The following is a 19,996-nucleotide window of genomic DNA, read 5'->3' on the forward strand; positions in this document are numbered from 1 at the left end:
AAAGAGATGTGAGCGGTTGTATACTTCTCTCTCTATAATTTTCCAAAGAAGGAAATAGTGTATAAGGATTGAGTGACTCACCCAGCGTCACAAGGCTAGTTAGTCACAAAATTAGTCTAGAACACAAAGACTCCTTTCCTCCAATCCAATACCTCTTTCCACTACATCACAAGGGAAGACTAGAAGAAAACATGAAATATATTTTTACTGGAAAATAAAATCCAGTCAAGCCTGAATCAGAGACAGCATACTAAAGGTGGATCACACCCACCTCCAACCCAACAGTAAATAACCTCAAAGGGCTGGGCATACTACCCAAGAATAATTAGGATATATTTTGGAGTCTTCAGAAATTTTCAAATCATATGTGAATTTGAGGCAAGCTCTGAATTGTTATTTTAAAAATCATCCTATATTTTATATTCTTATATGTAAAAACAGCATAAAGTTTTGAGAGGCATTTTGACTGGATAATTTGTAAACCATAAACTGCTCATCCAAACAAGCCACATTTTAAAAACTTCCAACTTTCTCTGACGTAGTTTATCTAATTCAGGCAACGTAGGTGGATTTTCCTGAATTATCAAGAAAATTTTAGGTTGTAAATTCCTGACAGTAAGAAGAATTAATAATTAAATAAACCAAACATGTGTATCTCCTAAAATATGGCTAGCATTGCTTTACTTGTACCACGCTTTGCAAAACACGTATGCTTCTAAAAAGTTACAAGTAAATAAAAGCATTTTTATTTTTTTTGTTTGTTTTTTTTGTTTTGTTTTGTTTTTTTCATTTTTTTATTAAGGTATTATATGTGTACATATCTTACCATTGCCCCCCCACCCCACTCCCATACTTGCCCTCACACCCCCCCCCCCCCCCGAGTTTTGCGTCCATTGGTTATGCTTATATGCATGCATACAAGTCCTTCGGTTGATCTCTCATCTCCCCCACCTCTCCCTAACCTTCCCACTGTAATTTGACAGTCTGTTTGATGCTTTACTGTCTCTGAATCTATCTTTTTGTTCATCAGTTTATAATGTTCTTTATTATCCATAAATGAGTGAGATCATGTGGAATTTTTCTTTCATTGACTGGCTTATTTCACTTAGCATAATGTTCTCCAATTCTATCCAGGTTGCTGCAAATGGTAAGAAGTCCTTCTTTTTTATGGCAGCATAGTATTCCATTGTGTAGATGTACCACAGTTTTCTCATCCAGTCATCTGCTGAGGGGCACCTAGGCTGTTTCCAAATCTTAGCTATTGTAAATTGTGCTGCTATGAACATAGGAGAACATATATCCTTTCTGATTGGTGTTTCTAGTTTCTTAGGATATATTCCTAGGAGTGGGATTACTGGGTCAAATGGGAGTTCCATTTTCAGTTTTTTGAGGAAACTCCATACTGTTCTCCATAATGGCTGCACCAGTCTGCATTCCCACCAGCAGTGCACGAGGGTTCCTTTATCTCCGCATTCTCGTCGCATTTTTAATTTTTAATGTACAAACTTGAAAAAAAATTTTAAAGTTCCATGCTGACTTATTTTTTTCTTTAAAGAATTATTTTTAAATAAAATGAATAGCTCTCTCAAATGTAATATTTGGAAATTTCTAGATTCCCACCTAAAAATGGCTGACTTAAAACTTCCATTTATAAATGGCATCATAAAAAGTTTTCATAAATGTTATCAACTGGTTAAGAATGGCCTGAGACTGTATTGCTAGCTAATAACAAGCACGAATTCCATGTAAATTGAGACCGTATCCCTTCCAGCCCTATTAATAATAAAGAATATTCTGACATTCTGAAAATCCTTTCAAAGAAAAATACTTTTTAATGGAATCAATATGAATATCTCAGCAACAAATGAAAGTAAATATATATTTTTAAAAAGTTATCTTCTCTTATACTTCCACAAAGTCCACACAATTACCCACCAGACCCAACACACATCCAAGGAAGGTAGAAACTTTAAAAAAGGTTTGAGAATTTGTGAAGGTTAGCAAGAACATCGCCCATGGAGGCAAAATAAAAACAAGCAAAAAGAGAAATGTCTCCCCTAAAAAAAAAAAAAAGGCAAGAATACCTGAGCTGATTGCTTTCACATAAGACACATGACTCAACTCTGCCTAGGAAAATGGGTCCTGCCTGAAAATAAACTTCTCTGCAAAATAAACTATGCTGTGCATACAATGTAAGATAAGCATCACCATATGCCTGGCTATTGGGCATTTGTTACATTCCATATACATGATTCAAAAAATAGCTCTTAATAATTATCATTTGCTTTTTCTTTCACTACCTGCATTCCTCATTAAATAAGTCAATTTATAGTTTAACCAAGTAATCCTTAATTAAATATTTTAAGATTTTATTCTTTCAGCATGCTATAAGCTAATTTATTTACGTCTTACAATGACCCTTTTAGATGACAGTGACTTGGACACAGAACGCCATTTGCTGTATCAGTCATGAGTGTTATCATTTAAATAAATGAAATGATAAGAAATCATCCTAAGAAAATGATAAAAATTAAAATAATACAATGAGATTCACCCAGGTTTTCTTTATAACTAGAAAACTGCAAGTTGCCTAAGTGCTCATCAATAGTGCATTTATTGGCCATATCATGATATAGCTATTTCATGATATAATGTGCAGGCACTAAAACAAATACTGCAGGTTATACTGGCTGATGGGAAAATACACCCACAATATAATGTAAATAAAAAAAAGATTATAAAAGAGTGAGGCACATGATGCTATACTTAGATAAAAGATATATTTGCATACATACATAGAATAAGTTACACACTAAAACATGAATAGGAATGTGTTTGTGAGTTAGAATTTATGAGTGGTCTTCATTTTCTTTTCAGTGTTCTGTATCATCTACCTCTTTTTCAATAAGTAGGTGCCACTTGCATAATTTTCAAAAAGCTGTTTTTCTGTTTTGTACATAAGACACACAAAAAAGTATGTGTTTAGATACAATAAATTACTCTGAAGTTGCAGAAAGCTGTCCAAACGAATTTTAACAAATCAGAGAGAGTCACAGGAGGCCATGCAATGTTAATGGTTAAGAGCATAACCTCCAGAGCCAAATCGCCAGCGTCAGAATTGCGTCGTTGCCATCATAAGCACTGTGACCTTGAGTAAATTATCTCATCTCTCTGCCTCAGTTTCCTCATCAAAATAAAAGAGATAATAATAGCTTCAACCTCAAAGGGTTTTGGTGAGGATGAAAGGAGTTAAGCCAATAATAAGTTAATGAAAAGGCAGTACTTTTAATCCTAGAAACTGAAATGCTACATTACTTGGCAACCAATTATAAATAAATATCCATCTATTTTAACCAAATACTTTATTTTTAAATGCTTTCAAAAGTAGTTTAATTGAGAATTAAATTGGACAGCTACAAGGTATTATTGTGCTGTTCAGTACATTAGCAGGTAAACTCAGAAAGTTAATTTCTTGAGAACAGATTACTTTATGGGACATGAGTCTACCGAGATGTTTTTTCATTATTTAGTATGTCTTTAATACCAAATTGTAAACAAAATGTAACACTACAGGCAAATGCAATTCAATAAATCACAGTCATGGATCTCATCACTTTCTTCAAACTATTGTTATCAAAAATATATTTAAAAAATATTTGTATTTATATCCAAATTTTCATAAAAGTTTGACTGACAATCACTACTTATCTTTTTAAAAAATTAATAAAATTGTAAGTGTATTTTGCCTTTTACAAATATATCTATATAGTCTTAGCTTCTGCTGGTTAATAATGATGTTACAGATAGGTAAATTTCCAAGGTATGAAATGTCTCATCCCTTTCATAATTAATATGCCCCAATTAAATCTCATAAATTGAGAAACCATCTTTTATAAGAGGTAAGTTAACATGTAAAATTATGTGTGGGAGCTATTTGATCAATCTGACATGAGCAATGATACCAAATACTCAATGTATCACATCACAAATGTCCTGTACTTACAAAAAGGAAAGATCCCTTTGTCTTACTCTTAATCACTGATAATGATAACAAAAGAACTATGCCAGAAGATAAAGTATTGTGGATTTTTTCCCCCAAAATAAAGTAATATTCCAGGTTCTACCTTGTAAATTAGAGCTAATTGTAAACACATAAAATGAGAATGTTGCTTTGTTGAAATGAAGCAAGTTCTTGAAACTTCACTGAAACTCTTCCCATCTCCTCGAACTAATAACCCAACTAGATACAGCAGTACTCTGTTTGCCAAGCTTCCTGTTAAAAAAGCAGACCATTCTAGTCATCAATGTCCCTTTCTGTAAATACTTAAAGTTCTCCAACAGAGTCAAAGGGAAGTGAGAATAAAAGAATCTGACAATGGAAACAGTATTTACTTTTTTGGTGGCAGCAAATAACAAAATAAACACACACACACACACACACACACACACACACAAATCCAAGGTAAAAAAATTTCCTGGTATTTTAGGTGATCAACAGTTCTATGAAATCCGTCCATCAGACTGGACTTTTCCATAAAATACCAGATTTCCATCAAGGCTGTGTAGCTCATGGCTGACACACTTTTGAATTAATCTGTATCTATGCTTCTGAAACTTGGACCACCTTCTATGTAACTCTTTACTTCCAACATCTAAAAACACTCAACAATGGGTTCCTTTTGGGGCCCTGGTATCTCCTGACTCATGCAGTCTGTGAAAAAAGGAAGTCAAGCAGAAGATAGTTATACAGGAAATAATTAACAGATACTGTGCTGAAGGATACCATTTCACAGTGACTACAAGCTTACAGCCCAATTCACTGCAAGATACATCTGTTTCCCCTGCCTTAGAAACCTGGGCCAGCAGAACCATGCCAGACTTCACAAAAAGCCTGGTTACAAAAAGGGAAAAAAAAAGTTCTTTAAAAAAATATCAGGCCAATGGAGCTGACTTATGAAAAAGAAATTAGAATAATGGGAAATCCTATTGGCCAAATCAATAAAACCAAACATGTATGTGTCAAATTGGTTTGGACAGATCTACTACCAAAAGTGGCCTGCCAATATAAAAAAAATGAATAACCAAGAAAGAAAAAGAAAACAAGCTACCTAGATTTTATTCAGTAAAAACAATTAAAATGATCACGTTCATTTTTACACATAACTCATTCAACGAATGGACTCTATTTCTAAAGTAAATCAGTAATATATTTGAAATTCAATCATACCCTTTTCTAACATGACAACAGAAATGCATCTATAGAGGACAGAATCACAGAGGTGTACAAAGATTATTAAGCTCTGATTTTGTACATGGCTTTTAACACTTTATTCTTGGGCAATTTAAATGTCAATGGCTACCTAACGAGAAACTTTATCAATATGGCCTAAAAACTACTGTTTCATAAGCAATGAATAGGGAAATGTATATTTCCCTTTGGTATACCTATGTAAAAAATTCAAATAGGGTCGGGAAAATGGTTATGTACATAAAGAAGATAATAAGCCAATAATACCTACATGATAACTGAAAGACTGTTTTCATTTTCACTAAACATGAAGCAAAACAAAAACAAAAAATCAGACTTTTCACTTGGGACCATCTTTGGTTAAAAAAAGTTCCTGCGATCTCCCATCAGTGGTTGTAAAGGCATTCAACACTGTCGCTTGTTTGAATGTCTGTTTGGCTGCCAATGGACTGTCCCCAAAAGAACATTTTTGCATCTCAATAGACTGTCCGGTATCAACAATCTTTAAACTATAAATTTAACACTGTGAAGAACAGGGGGGAATAACATCTGCTTTGTACTGTGTTGGTATCACATTTACCAAATGAACAAATAATCATACTACTTTGCACTTATCTAGAACCCTGCATCTGACGCTCTCAAATGGCCTGACAAACGTTAATTAACGAAGCTGCACAGCCCTCCTGTGAGCCGCAGGCACCCGATCCTCTCGGAGAGAGATGAACGGGGATTCGTGGAGGCCCTTCCTTTACAGTCAGAGGCTCAACTTGGAACTCAAACCCCAGAACTTGGAACTCAATGCCCACAGCCCCTGGCTGAACGTCTCTGCCAGAACCAAGCAGCGAAAAACGTGCATCTTAAAACGGACAAACTTTTCTAAATAAATTCACATAGGAAACTGAAATCAGTTCAGAGACTTATTTTTCCCCTCCATACATGAAGAAAGTGGGCCAATAACTATGGTGTTTGGCAGAATCAGAGTCTATGAATTATCTCTGACATTCTGTTCAGACAGACGACATGCAGAAGTTTAGCTGAATGTTGATTTGCCATTAACCACATAAACAGCATATTTACCAACCAATCTTAATAATACCTTTTTGTTTCACTAACAAATTAAAAATGCATTTGATTCTAACAAGGTCTTTGTTTAACATGAGGTTTTGTTCCTTTTAATGTGGTTGTCCGTTAAAAGATAAAGTTATCTATTTTATAAAATCCAATCTAAAAGGTCAATTACAAGAATAAAACCTAGAACTTCTTATGCAGGGAATAATAAAATGAATACAGTTATATGAATAAGAGTCGATCCACTAAACAAAATACATACATAAATAAGTTAAATAAATAAATACCTTTGTGTAAATATACAAAATAGAAGAAACTGGTCAGTAAAGGGCACATAACTACATTGAATTCTGAGTACCCTACACTGTTTAGTTTAAAATGAGAAAGAAACACCTATTTGAATATATAAAACCAATTAACTTTTGCTTTTAGCACAGGCAGTATTAAATAGGTTAACTTCTTCACAGAGACAAATTATAAGTTTAAATGAAAACACTGCACTTTTAAAACACTTCCAGGAACTTTCATGTTTTATAAGATATTTTCTAGAAATTTTAAGAGCACCAATTAAAGTTTTCATTGAAACATGGACTATTTCTAGCAAAAGCCTAAAGGCTTTAATACTTTTTTCTACTCACACACACAAAAAAATCACATGATTTTGTAGAGATATTGTCTAATTGATACACAACAACCTAAAAAACCTAATTTCTTTTTTTTTATATAATATGTTTTTATTGATTTTAGAGAGAGAGGAAGGGAGGGGGATAGAGGGATAGAAATATGGGTGAGAGAGAAACATTACCAATCAGCTGCCTCCTGCAAGCCCCCTACTAGGGATCGAGCCTGCAACCCAGGCATGTGCCCTGACCGGGAATCGAACCATGACCTCCTGGTTCATAGGTTGACACTCAACCACTGAGCCACCTGGGCTGGGCGATAGTTACATTCTTTAAGCAAGCTGAGGATGATAATACTTTTTTAAAAAATGGTTTTTCTCAATTCTTCCACTTCCTTAATCCCCTGACTTCAAGTTAGTGTTGCATCATTTCAACTGTTCGTTGTTTTTTTCAGTTCCTCCACATTAGCTGCTGAGCAGCAAATCTTCAGCGAGAGACTTAACCATGTTCTGCAGTGAGTGACCAAATTCCTTATCATATGATGTATAATCCTTAGAGGCTGGCATCTACTAAATTCTGACTGCTGACAAAATTAAATACATGTATGATAAATATATATTTTAAACAGTGTTGGATCATTTTTCTGTGATTTTAATCAAATTTGAATTTTTAAAATTTTCATTTTATTTATCTTTTAATAGTGCCTTTTGGAAGCACCAGTTTTATTGGATATGTGGAGTAGGAAGCATAGCTAATTGAATTTATTGTGAAATATTTACTGTATAAACCAAATTAACAACTTTAATGCACACGTCTTAACTGATAAACTCTTTAAAGACACCGAAGAGAATTTAAGCAGTGCCCACTCTGACTGTGAATTTGACAAGATTTTTACTCTGGTGGTAGAAATTGGCATTGATAAGTTATCATAGCAAATACAAACTTCTCAGCTCACTTCTCTGCCATCAGTTGGGGAAAACCCAGCAGAATATCACCATCATATTTACTAAAAGTAAAAACGATGTATTTCAATTTTGTAATTGTAGAAGACCAGTGAGTAGTGAGAGTACCCTATAAAAATTTATAAATACACAATTGAACTATGCAAAAATAATCTGCACATTTTGAATGAAAATACAGTGGTCTAGGTAAATATAGACTTATAGAATGTAATATTCATCTTTGAGTTTAAATGGTAGAATTTAACTTGATATTACCTCACTGATTGGCATGGTATTTAGAAAGCAATTTAAGAAATGGAAAATAGGTTTTAAAAGTGACTTTCTATCTAAATAGTGCATACAATATAGCATTATTAGAACAAATATATTTGTAAATACATTTGTACATATAGTTTCTAATACTAAAAGTAAAAACTTGGATATGCAAAATTTATCTAGCAGAAAATATTCCAACACTGGTAAATATTGGAAACATTTTTAAAGAGTAGGCTGAATGGACTTAGGGTCATGCTATAAAGCAGATAATTTTGTTGTTTTTAGAATATTGGCCTTTCTAATACATGTTTTTAACTGGTTTTAGTTATGAAATTCTGCTGTACTCAAAGTGAGGAAGGAAATATATGAATCACAGACAAGAATTAAAATTTCAAAATATTCTGTTGTGTGTTTTTTTACTTCTAGCTTTGTGTCCAATATGTATGTATATTTTTAGATAGTGAATGTCTTTATAGTTTTTCTTTGTAAACAGTATGGAATTGATCTTGTTATAAAAATTTTTAAATTGCATATGTGACCTGTGTTGATTATTGCACTTTGATGGCAAGGGCACCTTAACATAAGCTTTATCTTGTGAATTACTTTATGAAAATTGGGTTTGCCTGGCCGGTGTTGCTCATTGATGTTTCTCTCTCTCTCCCCCACTCCTTTCCTTTCTGAAATCAATAAAAATATATTTAAAAAAAGAATGTAACTATCATGCTCAGGTTTTAGACTTCACTGCTTAATTAATGATTCCTCATTACAGATTCTTAATGTATACAAATGGCGGCAGGAAAAAGAATATTCCAGACACAGTCTAAAAGAGTCAAACCATTTGGTTTCCAATGAAGCTGTCACAGGTGAAAACAATTTTAAGTGGAAGAAACAAGGAGGAGAGCGCTGGGATAGAGGTGAGATCCATTTACACCATGCTCTCAAGGTGCAGTATGAAATTTAAAAGCCTAAGACATATCGTTCCTGCCTTAGAACCAGAAACTCTAAGAGCACTTGAGACCAGAAAAGTCCTGACATGCTGGAAAATAACCAGCATTTACACTTATATAAAAGCAGCTCCCTATACATTTATCTAAAAGAAGCTCCCTGAATTGAACACCTAGACGGGTATAGGAACCATTTTCCTCCTTTTCAAAGTTCCTTATAATGAACTGGCTCTTCCCCTGTAGGATTCTTTGTTACTCAGTGTTCGGGGGCATCACCTCTCCTGCATTCAAGCCCTTCTCTTAGCTCCGGGGCATGACTGCAAACAGGAAAAGTAACAGCTTTATAATTAACTGTGCACTCGAAGGAGTGTTTCCCAACTCCACTGAGATCACCTGAGAAGCACAGTTAGGCTTCGGAGAATGGGCAGGAAATGAGAGCCCAGTAGCCAAGCAGACATTGGAAAAGAGCCATTTTCCTCCCCAGAATACATGGAGAGAGAACCAGTGGTCTCTAACCTGCAGGTCTAACCGGGCCAGCTGAACTCCCTTTCTTCACTGGCTTTTTTTTTTTTTTTTTCTTTTTTTGTTATGGTTAGCTGGTTTCTGATCCTACCTTAGGCACATGAACCAAGTTTCAAAATCATCCAGAAGCTCAAAATTTTCTCAGAGTCAAGGTGAAATGATTAAGCGGTGATACCTTTAGGCAAAAGGCAATCATCACTTATTGGGAACTCATGAATTTTCCAAATCTAAAGTATTTTTAGAAGAGAGCAATCAAGGATCTTATCCTATGCAGAGGTTTTGTTTTGTTTTTCCACATGGGACTATGCCTTTTTCCCTTAACGAGCCCGGTAATATAAAACGCCCGGTTCTCGGTTCTCTTCTTTGACTGTTCTTCACGCCATTCACACTTAAGATCTATCTCACTGTTTCCCTCTTCTTGGCAACTAAACAAGGAGCATTGTCACTGGTACATAATTATACAGCGAGTTTTAAAAAACACATCCCACGTTTCCGTATTAACGTCTCACCAAGGGCTTTGCATTCTTAGTGACTTAAGTCTCTGCTACCTTCTCTCTTCACCGTATACTGTCGCACCACCTTAGCATGTGAAAGTCAGTTCGCTATTTTAATGGAACAGGTGTGCATCCTTCTGGGCTTGTGAACCTCCCTTCTCCGAATGCCGCCTCGCTGTTTCACGTTCATCCCCAGGAATGATTGGCCAGCATTCCATCTGAGCCCAGAGCAGCGACACACAGTGACCGCCCACCCCTGTGCCAAGCATGTGCACAGGACACGCCCTCACGTGAGCTACGTTCTGCCACTCCGTCCTGATACGTATGGATCCCCCCCACTGACACAGATCATTGCCTTTCCTTTTGTGAGACATGGTAATCTACAGGATGTGTGTTCCCCCTCCCTGCCCGCCCCACCCCCCCTTACCCTTCAAGATATAGGAATGATTTAAAAATGAAACCTTCCTACCCGTAACAGGGACTGGGATTCATCCTTGGACTTGTTCTCTGCAGATGGAGGATACTGCTGGTTGATGGCCCCGGACTTCTCTCCGCCTGCTGGCACCCCCTGCAGGAACGCCTTGGTCTCCACGGCCAGGCCGTAAATGGGGCGGGCCAGGTGGGCAGCTTCGACATTGGGGCTGTCCCTTAGCGTCTTGGTCTGCTCTTGGGCGCCGGACACGGGTGTCAGGAGCCCCAGGCTTGTCTGGGTAAAGGATGGACTGCCCCGGAGGATGTCTGCCCCTCTCCAAGTCATGTTGCGAAGGTCATCGCTGGGGCTCTCGGCCCAAACTTTGTCTTTGAGCCCGTCCTTGTCCTCTGGCTTCTCCCTCTTCACCACACTCTCGGGAACCGGCTCTCCCATTTTAGAGTCCGGGTTGAGCAGACTGTAGACCTTGAGGTCAATTTTGGGCTCCTCCTTGATGGCGGGGGCGGCCGGCCCATCCTCCTCGCCGTTGGCTGTAGTGCTGTCCTGCTCCTGGCAGTGAACAGTGTTGAAGTGGTCCAGTAGTGACTGCGTGTCGGCAGCGGTGAAGCTGCACTGGCGGCATTTGTAGCAGCTGTGTGCTCTCCTGGGGAGGAGAAAACAGGCATGGGAAATGCAGCACGCCAAGGGCTTCTTAAAGGAATTCGCCTGAAGCACCTGAATTGCATCTCATGTGATGCAACAGGTAGAAAACGACACAATAGTCTCAACAGCCAGAAACGGGAAGGCAAATACACTGGCATTTTCGGTTCTACATAAAGAATGTGGCATTCCCTGTTGTCCTATGAGCAATAGGAGGTATACACACCTACTTATGTGCACACACTCCAGTCAATTCGCCTTTCAAGCTGGGTGGTTTACTTTATTATTGATTGGCCTGCTCTGTTCACTTCACTGTGGGCTCAATAACCATTGATTCTATATTATTTAAGCAGATATTCATACTTTTTTTTTTTTACAGCTGTTTTAATCAATGGTCTTTTCACTGTATTTAAACTACATTGAGATTTTTTTTTTCTCTATACACATACACACATTTCGGATGCTGAAGGGCTCAGTACAGCTTTTATATGTGAAATAAATTCTACCTAACTATAATGTTCTTTTCTATCATAAAATTCAAATTGATTTAGTCAATGAAATATGGTTGACAGATCGATATAATCTAGTAAATAAGATGTATTAGAAACTCAAAATTTTTCTAAACAAATTGGGTGCCTGTAGGGTGTCAAGAAGCATAATACAAATAAATTCATTAAAAGAGTATGTGTGAATCTGTATTTATGTGTGGGACTTCTTTTAAAAGGCATAGGACAAGATCTTATTTGTTAACTTTTATAGCATCTTCTTCTGTTAAAGACAAAAAAAGTAATTGTTAAAATAAGACAAATGTTTGATAAACAAGAAAGAACATTCTAAAAAGCATACCAGAAAGGTACACAAGGGTTTGTAATTAGGCATATTTTCTTTAACTGGAAGCCTCGTGTAGCTCTCTAAAAACATGTGAAACACCTGCCACTCCACTGATATAATGTGTTAGGAGTTACCAACTTAAAAGTAACAAAATGTGACTTAAAGCCACTGCAAAATATGTATTCATATATGTAATTGTAGTTAATCATCACAGTATTACTTTGCCAGGTACTGGGTATATATTGGTGAATAAAAGATACATAGTCCTTGGCCTGAAAGTCTGAAACAGTTTAGCAGTTTACTGCTTAATTTTCAAGCTTTCCTCTCTTTCCATTAATAGTAGTCACACCAAGAATCTTTAGATTCTAAATAACAAAGATAGAAAGGGTATTACCTGTTTTATTAAAGTCTGGGGAGTGTGTTCATTAGGGTGGTTTAGAGCCCTTAGATCTAGTAATATATCTAATAATTAGGATAACGTGCCTTCAATATCTACTTATTGTGCAGTCTAGAAAGATCCTGAGCCATCCCATCCCTTTACGAAATAATTAAAAATAAACACATCCAACCCTTACCCATTATTCGACTGGCACTTCCTCCTAAATATGCTAGGTCCGGGGCCCCTGCCCAGACAACGGATTCATCTCAAAGTATCACACTGGGACACGGTGTCTGGGCCTTCTAGGTTTTCTAGTTTCAAGTTCCTGTCCCAATGAACAACTCCCCGACTCCTGACAGGTCTCAACAAGAGCTGCTCTGATCTGCCCCACAGAGGAGCTCTTGATCCAACCAGCCCAGAAAACCTTCCATGAGACAGAAGCTGGAGAACTGTCCCATGCAGAGAACTTGGGGGTTGGGTATAAAGCACAAAAGAAACACAAACTACAGAGATAAGTCTTCAGTAATAACCAGGTTTTACATTGAAAAGGAAAACACGGTTTTAACAGGAAGGATATTAAAATAAGATGGTAATAACAAACTCAACTCACACACCTTTTCTTTTGAAGAGTTCAAAGCACTCCCATTCTACTGAAGTATAAAGCCCATTTTACAGGTAGTAAAATGGAGAAACTGTGACTTACCCGTTGAGTCTACATTAAGTCAAGAATACAGGGCTTCTCCCTCCCCAGTCAACGTTCTATTTTTCTACCCTCTGCTGCCTCAGTGTTTAAGTTTATGCAAAAGTAAAATGACTGATAATATGGAAAACCATAACATGAAAGAAACATGAAAAATGAAAACATGAGGGGATGGTAAAGGTCTTCTAACTGATACAAAAGAAACTGACTACAGCAACGATGTGCAAATCAGGCTATGTGCAACACTGCAACTTAAGGAGTTTCTTGGTGATCCATATTCCACGGCTCCTATGTTGCTTTACCGAATCAGAATCTCCTGGGTATAATCAGGGAATCTGAACTTTTAACAAGCTCCTCAGGTGACACTAATGCAGGGATCAGAATCAACCCTAATAGAAGGTTCATGGTTCCAACAACTCAATAAACACTCAGAAGACATCCCCTAACCTCCATGACTTTAATAAAGGCAGGAAATGCCCTTACTATCTTTCTTATTCAGAACCTTAAGAATCTGAGAAAACCTTGACAATTAAGCAATAATCTGTTAAAATGCTCCATATTAAGTTCTTTGAAGCCCACTAGATGAAGTAGAAAAGACAACTTCCAACTTAGTACTCTAAAGACCTGAGTACTTCGTTCTCCCTATGATACCAGCCTTAACTAAATGACAGAAACTATATTTAAAAGACAAGGTTACTTTAAACGCTTGGAGCAATACAAACTTTTCAATAACCTATGCTAACATCTAAAGCAATATTCTCAAATTCTAACATACATAGGTAATACCTGGTAATCTTGCTAAAATTCAGATTCTGATTCTGGAAGTCTGGGTTGGGACCCAAAATTCTGTATTTCTTATAAGCTCCCAGACGATGCTAATGCTGTGGGTCCCCAAACTACACCTTAAGTAGTAAGGATCATGAAGCCATGGTCAGAAATAACTTCAATACGGGTATTAGTTTGGAATGAACTCTTCCATTCCCATATGAATTCTTTATGATGGGCAACATCCTTTTCTCTGAAAACACATACAATATTACTCACCTCGGAGAGTCAACACTAACAGCTTTATAAGTTAAAATTACAAACATGATATTGTCAAGCATAATCCCCAAACAGTAATTTATCTATTTATTTCATTGTTTGGGGGTCTTTAAATGTTCTTTAGTGCCAGGCCATTTATATATATCCCACAACAATCACACTAAGTACGTATTTTTGTCCCTAATTCACAGAACAAGAACCTGAAGCACAGACAAGTCAATTCATATATGGCAGGCATGACACAGTATCTTAACTCTTGTCCATGATTACTCTTTCATGTATGCTGTTTGGTACTTGATGCAATATATCTAGCTTATTCAGGAATTAATTAAGATTTGGGCATATTCTAGGATGAGTGTCATCCCCTCAATAATAACTGAGAAGACCTTCAACATAATGCCAGGTCCCCAAAGAATAAAAATAGATGATTTTGATACCTAGTCTAAGAAATATCACTCAAGAATAAAAGTTTAGTCATTGTGAGATTTTATTAGTTTGGACCCTCCTCTAACCTATTAAACGCATTTCATTTTATTAGCATTCATATGAAAACCTCAGAAAGGTGCAGGGAATTTTCCCTCTATTTCTTAAGACCCACATTAACCACTTTCTCATCCACAGACTTTCCAAATGACTCAACCCAAGAGTAAACTTAGCAATCCTCGGTGTTGCTCTGAAACTGTCTTCCTCTGAGGATTTTTTCCACGTTGCCTTTTATTAAAGTCCTATGTATATCTTACTTTGCAGTTATATTATCATTGCCTTAAGATCAAGATCAAAGCTCACACCCAACCCCACCCAGAACATCTAGTCAGTCAGTAAATATCTGCTTCATAGCCAAAGGAGTAGACCCTGTGGGGGAGGAGAAACTTTTCTCTACCCTCCGGGTTCTTTTGACTGGTCTAATAATAGAATAGTCATGAGAAATATTAGGCAGAGAAAATAACCAGATTTAACACATACACATATATGGGAACCCCACATACATGAGAGACTCAGAAACTCCACATGGATGAGAGTATCAGAAGCCAAAAGGGAACATGGGTGCTTAAGACATCCTGAGCTAGAGTGGATGAGGTAAGTGCCTGGGGGGCTTCAAAGGGTCAATGCAAAATGATAAGGAGAGCAGATGTTTAGTAATACAACAGATCAAAGATGTTCTGTCTAATAATCTCTCATTATGGGCAAGGCCCCTAGTTCAAGTTCTTCCAGGTAGTCAAGGGAGGGACAGAAGTTTCTCCTGAGCCGGCAGCTAACATCACCCTTAGCTCAAAACAATCCACCTACCAAAGAAGCATATTTTGGGGTGACTTGCTCTGAACCCCACAAACCACCATAGCTTTGAGGGAATTCAGGATGTAATGTTGGATTGAATGTGTAGAGCCATAAAGTGGCAGGGAAAACTAAGTGGTACATATTTTGCAGATGGTATACTTTGAGTGGTCCTCTGCATAAACTCTTCATTATTTACAAACTCCTTGAACTTCTGGATCCATTAAGCCAAACTAATTTAAAAGACACTACAAATAAATGCTTTGAGTTAACTTAAATTGCATACTCTCTTGCCAACTCAAGAGCAAACACTTTCCTCTATCCAAGAAAAGAAAAAGTCATTTTATAGGTCTCCCTAGCATAGAGCTGCCAGATAAAATACAGGATACCCAGTTAAATCTGAATTTCAGATAATAAATAAAAAAGATTTTAGTGCAAGTATGTTCCATGCAATATTTGGAATATACTTACATAAAATCTCACTATGTCCATGCAATACTTTAGACAATGAGGACATGAATCAAAGAAACTTTGATAAAAGAGCCAAATCATCCTTTGAATCCAGAAAAACTACATCAAGCTGCCTAAAAAAGGCCAAATTGTACTTAATTCAAGTGACAAAATTTCTGTGAGAAGAGATGTTTTATTCCTTATCCTACTGGACAGAATTTTCATGTGCTATAAAAAGCATTTATTTGAGATCCATTCACATTTCAATGCACAGTGGGCTTTTATCCTGGTAGTAGCATTTCATTCATTAGTAGAGATTAAAAGTATTTTTATAATTCATAAAGGGCTGAGGGTTTTTAGATTACAAAAAAATAAGTCAGCTAAAATATTCTACTCTTTTATTCTATTTCTTTATTTCTATTTTCCTAGTAAACCAGCTCATAGCACATGTGAAGTCAGCTCTGAGCAATGCTTTCTTTTTTTCCGTTAAATGTTAACTTCCAGAGATTTATGCCATCGCTTGAAAAGCTCTCCTTTACCAAATAATTGTATTTAACTTCCAATAGTTTTAACCACAGTTTTTCTTCTTCAATGACTAAATGAACATCAAAATAACTGAATAAATCATAAGTACCAATCAATTAGACAATGAAAGTTATTTTTTTTGGTAATTATGGAATACAACACATAGATAAATTGTCACAGAAGAGGAGCAAATGGAAGTGATTTAATTTATACAGTTCAGTAGATCTGATATCTAATAAAGTCAATCATTTCTATAACGTATATTTGTTGTTATAAAGGTCTAAACGTGTGGCAGTTGAGATGACTGACACTGTAGAAGAATGGAATAAAAACCAGTGAAGAGGAAAATCTCAGGAACAAAATATGAAGTTATAGGTGAATAAGCAGATAAATCAACTCTTAGAAGTTGGAGATATAATACTCAGCCTTAGTGAAGTACAGAGGATCAGTCTATAAACTGAAATCTAGGAAAAACTGAAATTCTGAATTAAAATTCCATTCAGTCCACTTATCGTCTATTTCTTAAGCTGAAATAATCTAGTAAGTGCTCATTTGGGATAACTGGTTTTTTAAATGGGTTGTGGGCTGATTTCATCTTCAAGTAGTAGAAAAAACACAACTAATGTCATATCTGAAAAATGTCAACTGATGATTCACTTTTGAGAAGAAGATATCCCCTATGAAATATTCAAAAGAGAAAGATAAGCTTTCCTATAAAATAGAAAGTAAACAAGAAATTGGGACATAATATGTATAAACTAATATGAAATGAAAATCATGGCTAAAGTTTCTCTTATTCCAAGATCTGTGACTGTTCTTGTATTGTCAGTACCATTAAGTCTGAATTTCTAATAAATAATGTCGTGCTACTGTGAGTTATTTTGTTGATAGACTTTAATATCCTGGGTAACGTTTTTACCTCATAGTGGACATTTTCAACTTGTAATATTATGTCCATTTCCAGGTATCACAGGCAGCTGGTTTATTAGATATTGTTTAAAAGGACATGTCCCATAATATACACAAATCCAAATGTGGCCATCATGGCCCTCACCCTTTTAGAAACTCTGTACTAATGCACTGTGTAGTTGTTCTCAACCGTTTGCTAAGCTGTTATTTAACTTACCCATATGTTTTAAGTTTCAATAATTATATTTTAAATTTAAAAATATTAGTTGCTTCTTTTTGAATATTCATTGATAGTCTCATACAGCTTGATCAATTTGTAAGTCCAATTTTCATTTTTAAAGAACTGATTATCCTATCTAATAATAGAGTAACATGTAAATTACCATCACTCCGCTACGCCCACGATTGGGCAGCGGGAGGCTGGGGGGCGGGACTCGGGGTGGCCTATCCGGCCATTGAAAGGCACGGATCCGCTGCCACTGAGGGGGGCTACCCTACTGTTGAGAGGCACAGGGGGCGGGAGTCCCGCCCCCTGTGCCTCTCAACGGCCAGATCCGCGGCCCCTGATGGGGGCTGCCGCGGACACCCAACTGCGCCTCTCAACGGCAGGGTAGCCAGGTGTCCACGGCAGCCCCCCTCAGCAGCCGTTGAGAGGCGTAGGGGGCGGGAGTCCCTCCCCCTGAGCCTCTCAACAGCAGGGTAGCCCCCCTCAGCGGCCGCGGACCATCAAAAGTGGGGGAGCTGGGTGCCTGTCTGCTCGGCACCAGGCCTTTCAGAAGCCTCCGCTGCGCCAGAGGCTTCTGAAAGGCCTGGTGTACCAGCGGACAGGCACCCAGCTCCACCGCGAAAAGCGAAAGCGTGTAGGGGACCCTACATGTGCATGATTCAATCATGCACTGGGCCTCTAATTATTTTATAAGTAAAAACTATGTATCTGAAGTTGCTAGGTATCTAAAGGTACTATTTGCATTTTTTACTGATTTCGGATATAGTGGTTTCTATCCCTGTCCATATGGAGAATTTTTATAATAGTGAGCTCATTCAAGGTTTACCTTAGGCAAGGCCATGGGTATCCTGGAGGTGAAAATGGCAGTATAGACACATTTGTGTTTACTTCTGACAGGAGTCAAAGGAAGGCACTAATATGGAATCACTATAGCCCCCTTCAAAGGTGTCAGCTTAGAGGAAAATTCACATTCTGCACGATCTCTCTGCCGATGACTCCAGGCTTAGACTCCTGATCAAATGCAGCATCAATATTTACATCTACCCTCAGTGACACCTCACATTCCATGTTTGCCTCATTCTCTCCAGCCGGGGTTTAGTTCACTCGTGGCGAACAGAGAAGAAAAATCGCTTCAGAAAGTTTCCTTACTTCATGGGAGTCTAGCAAGGCATTAAAAAGTCTATTTTATATAGTATAGTCGTTTTGTAAGGAAGCAGTCCTCTTACTCCAGAAATGTAAGTTTATAACACTGAAAAATTTGACGAGGAGAATAGTAGCCAATTAGAGAAGGGGGACACTGTTTAATTAAATACTAAAAGAAATGGAGTGTGAGATACAAATTCATGAGTGGATATAATAACTCAGTCATGCTGTGAGCTGGGGCATCAAAAGTAAATATGAAACACTAAGAAAACTGGCCAAGGCCCAGTTACTGACTGGATAATGTCTGCAGTTCAACCCAGGTTAGACGTGGTTCTCTGGGAAAATGCCCATGCAATCCACACTGAGGTTTTTCCACTCACAGCTCTAAATCAGCTCGCCTGCTTTTTAGCTGTAGTTATTTTATAGCTACATGATTTCACATATTGTACAGTTCTCAGCTTATACTACCTTTTTACTACGCTGTAAGTCTTGTATATAAAAACACTCAAAACCCTAGACTATTGCACAGTAAAACAGAATGATGGTGAAAGTTTCCCGACATAAATAATATGAATAAATTTAACTATAACGATATTATTGGGATATGATAAACTTGTCCCTTTATGCTATCTTCAAACTGTGGCATTTGGGGAAAATGCTTTGATAGCAGGTCAAAGTTTTCGACTTCCATGCAACTGCTTTCTTTCACATCCCTGCAGCCTCCATTGGCTGGGACTCCTGAAAGCGTAATTGTCTGAGTTTCAAATATTTCTACAAGAACTCATAAGAAGATTAGAGGTAAAGTGCTCAGCAACTTAAAGAGTCTAGGATCACACAAGCTCTATCAGGTTTTAAGAATAAGGGCAAGATCATTTTAATGCCCTAAGGACAAGTGTTGCTTGATTTTTTTTTAATCTAATAAAATACTGAGAGGTGGACCTAAATTTAATAAACTGATGAACAAAATAAATCCAGAGACATGGAAGCATGGAACATGACAAATCTCAGAGGGAAGAGGGGAGAGGAGGGGGCAGGGGAGAGGGGTCCTATCGGGGCGGGGGGGGAAAGGGGGACATCTGTAATACTTTCAACAATAAAGATAAATTTTCCAAAAATAGAGTGCAAAGAAAAATGTCAGTTTGTGTAAAATCTAGGTCCTCAGAAGGATCCAAGACCATATAATAGTCAAAAATTAAACTCTAACTTACGATGGAGCTCTGAGCATATTCAAACTACGGCGAAGTCAAAATCTCACAGGGATTTCATTTACTTAAAAGATATTCGCTGAGCACCTATTAGCCATCCTGGCACAGAGCTAAATCATGCAGACACAGC

At 37.2% G+C, this 19,996-nt stretch overlaps 1 protein-coding gene across 5 annotated transcripts in view; it reads right to left on the bottom strand.

Annotated features, from left to right (window-relative positions):
• Positions 1-19,996, bottom strand: part of TRPS1 (transcriptional repressor GATA binding 1) — a 235,116-nt gene that overhangs the window by 153,412 nt on the left and 61,708 nt on the right. For all 5 annotated transcript variants that reach the window (XM_079796028.1, XM_079796025.1, XM_079796027.1 and 2 more), the window contains one exon: positions 10,583-11,186. In XM_079796028.1, the coding sequence (XP_079652154.1) occupies positions 10,583-11,186 (604 nt within the window). The remainder of the gene's footprint in view (positions 1-10,582; positions 11,187-19,996) is intronic.

The sequence above is a fragment of the Cnephaeus nilssonii genome (genome assembly GCF_951640355.1).
Source record: "Cnephaeus nilssonii genome assembly, chromosome: 18".
In the NCBI taxonomy this organism is placed as follows: Eukaryota; Metazoa; Chordata; class Mammalia; order Chiroptera; family Vespertilionidae; genus Cnephaeus; species Cnephaeus nilssonii.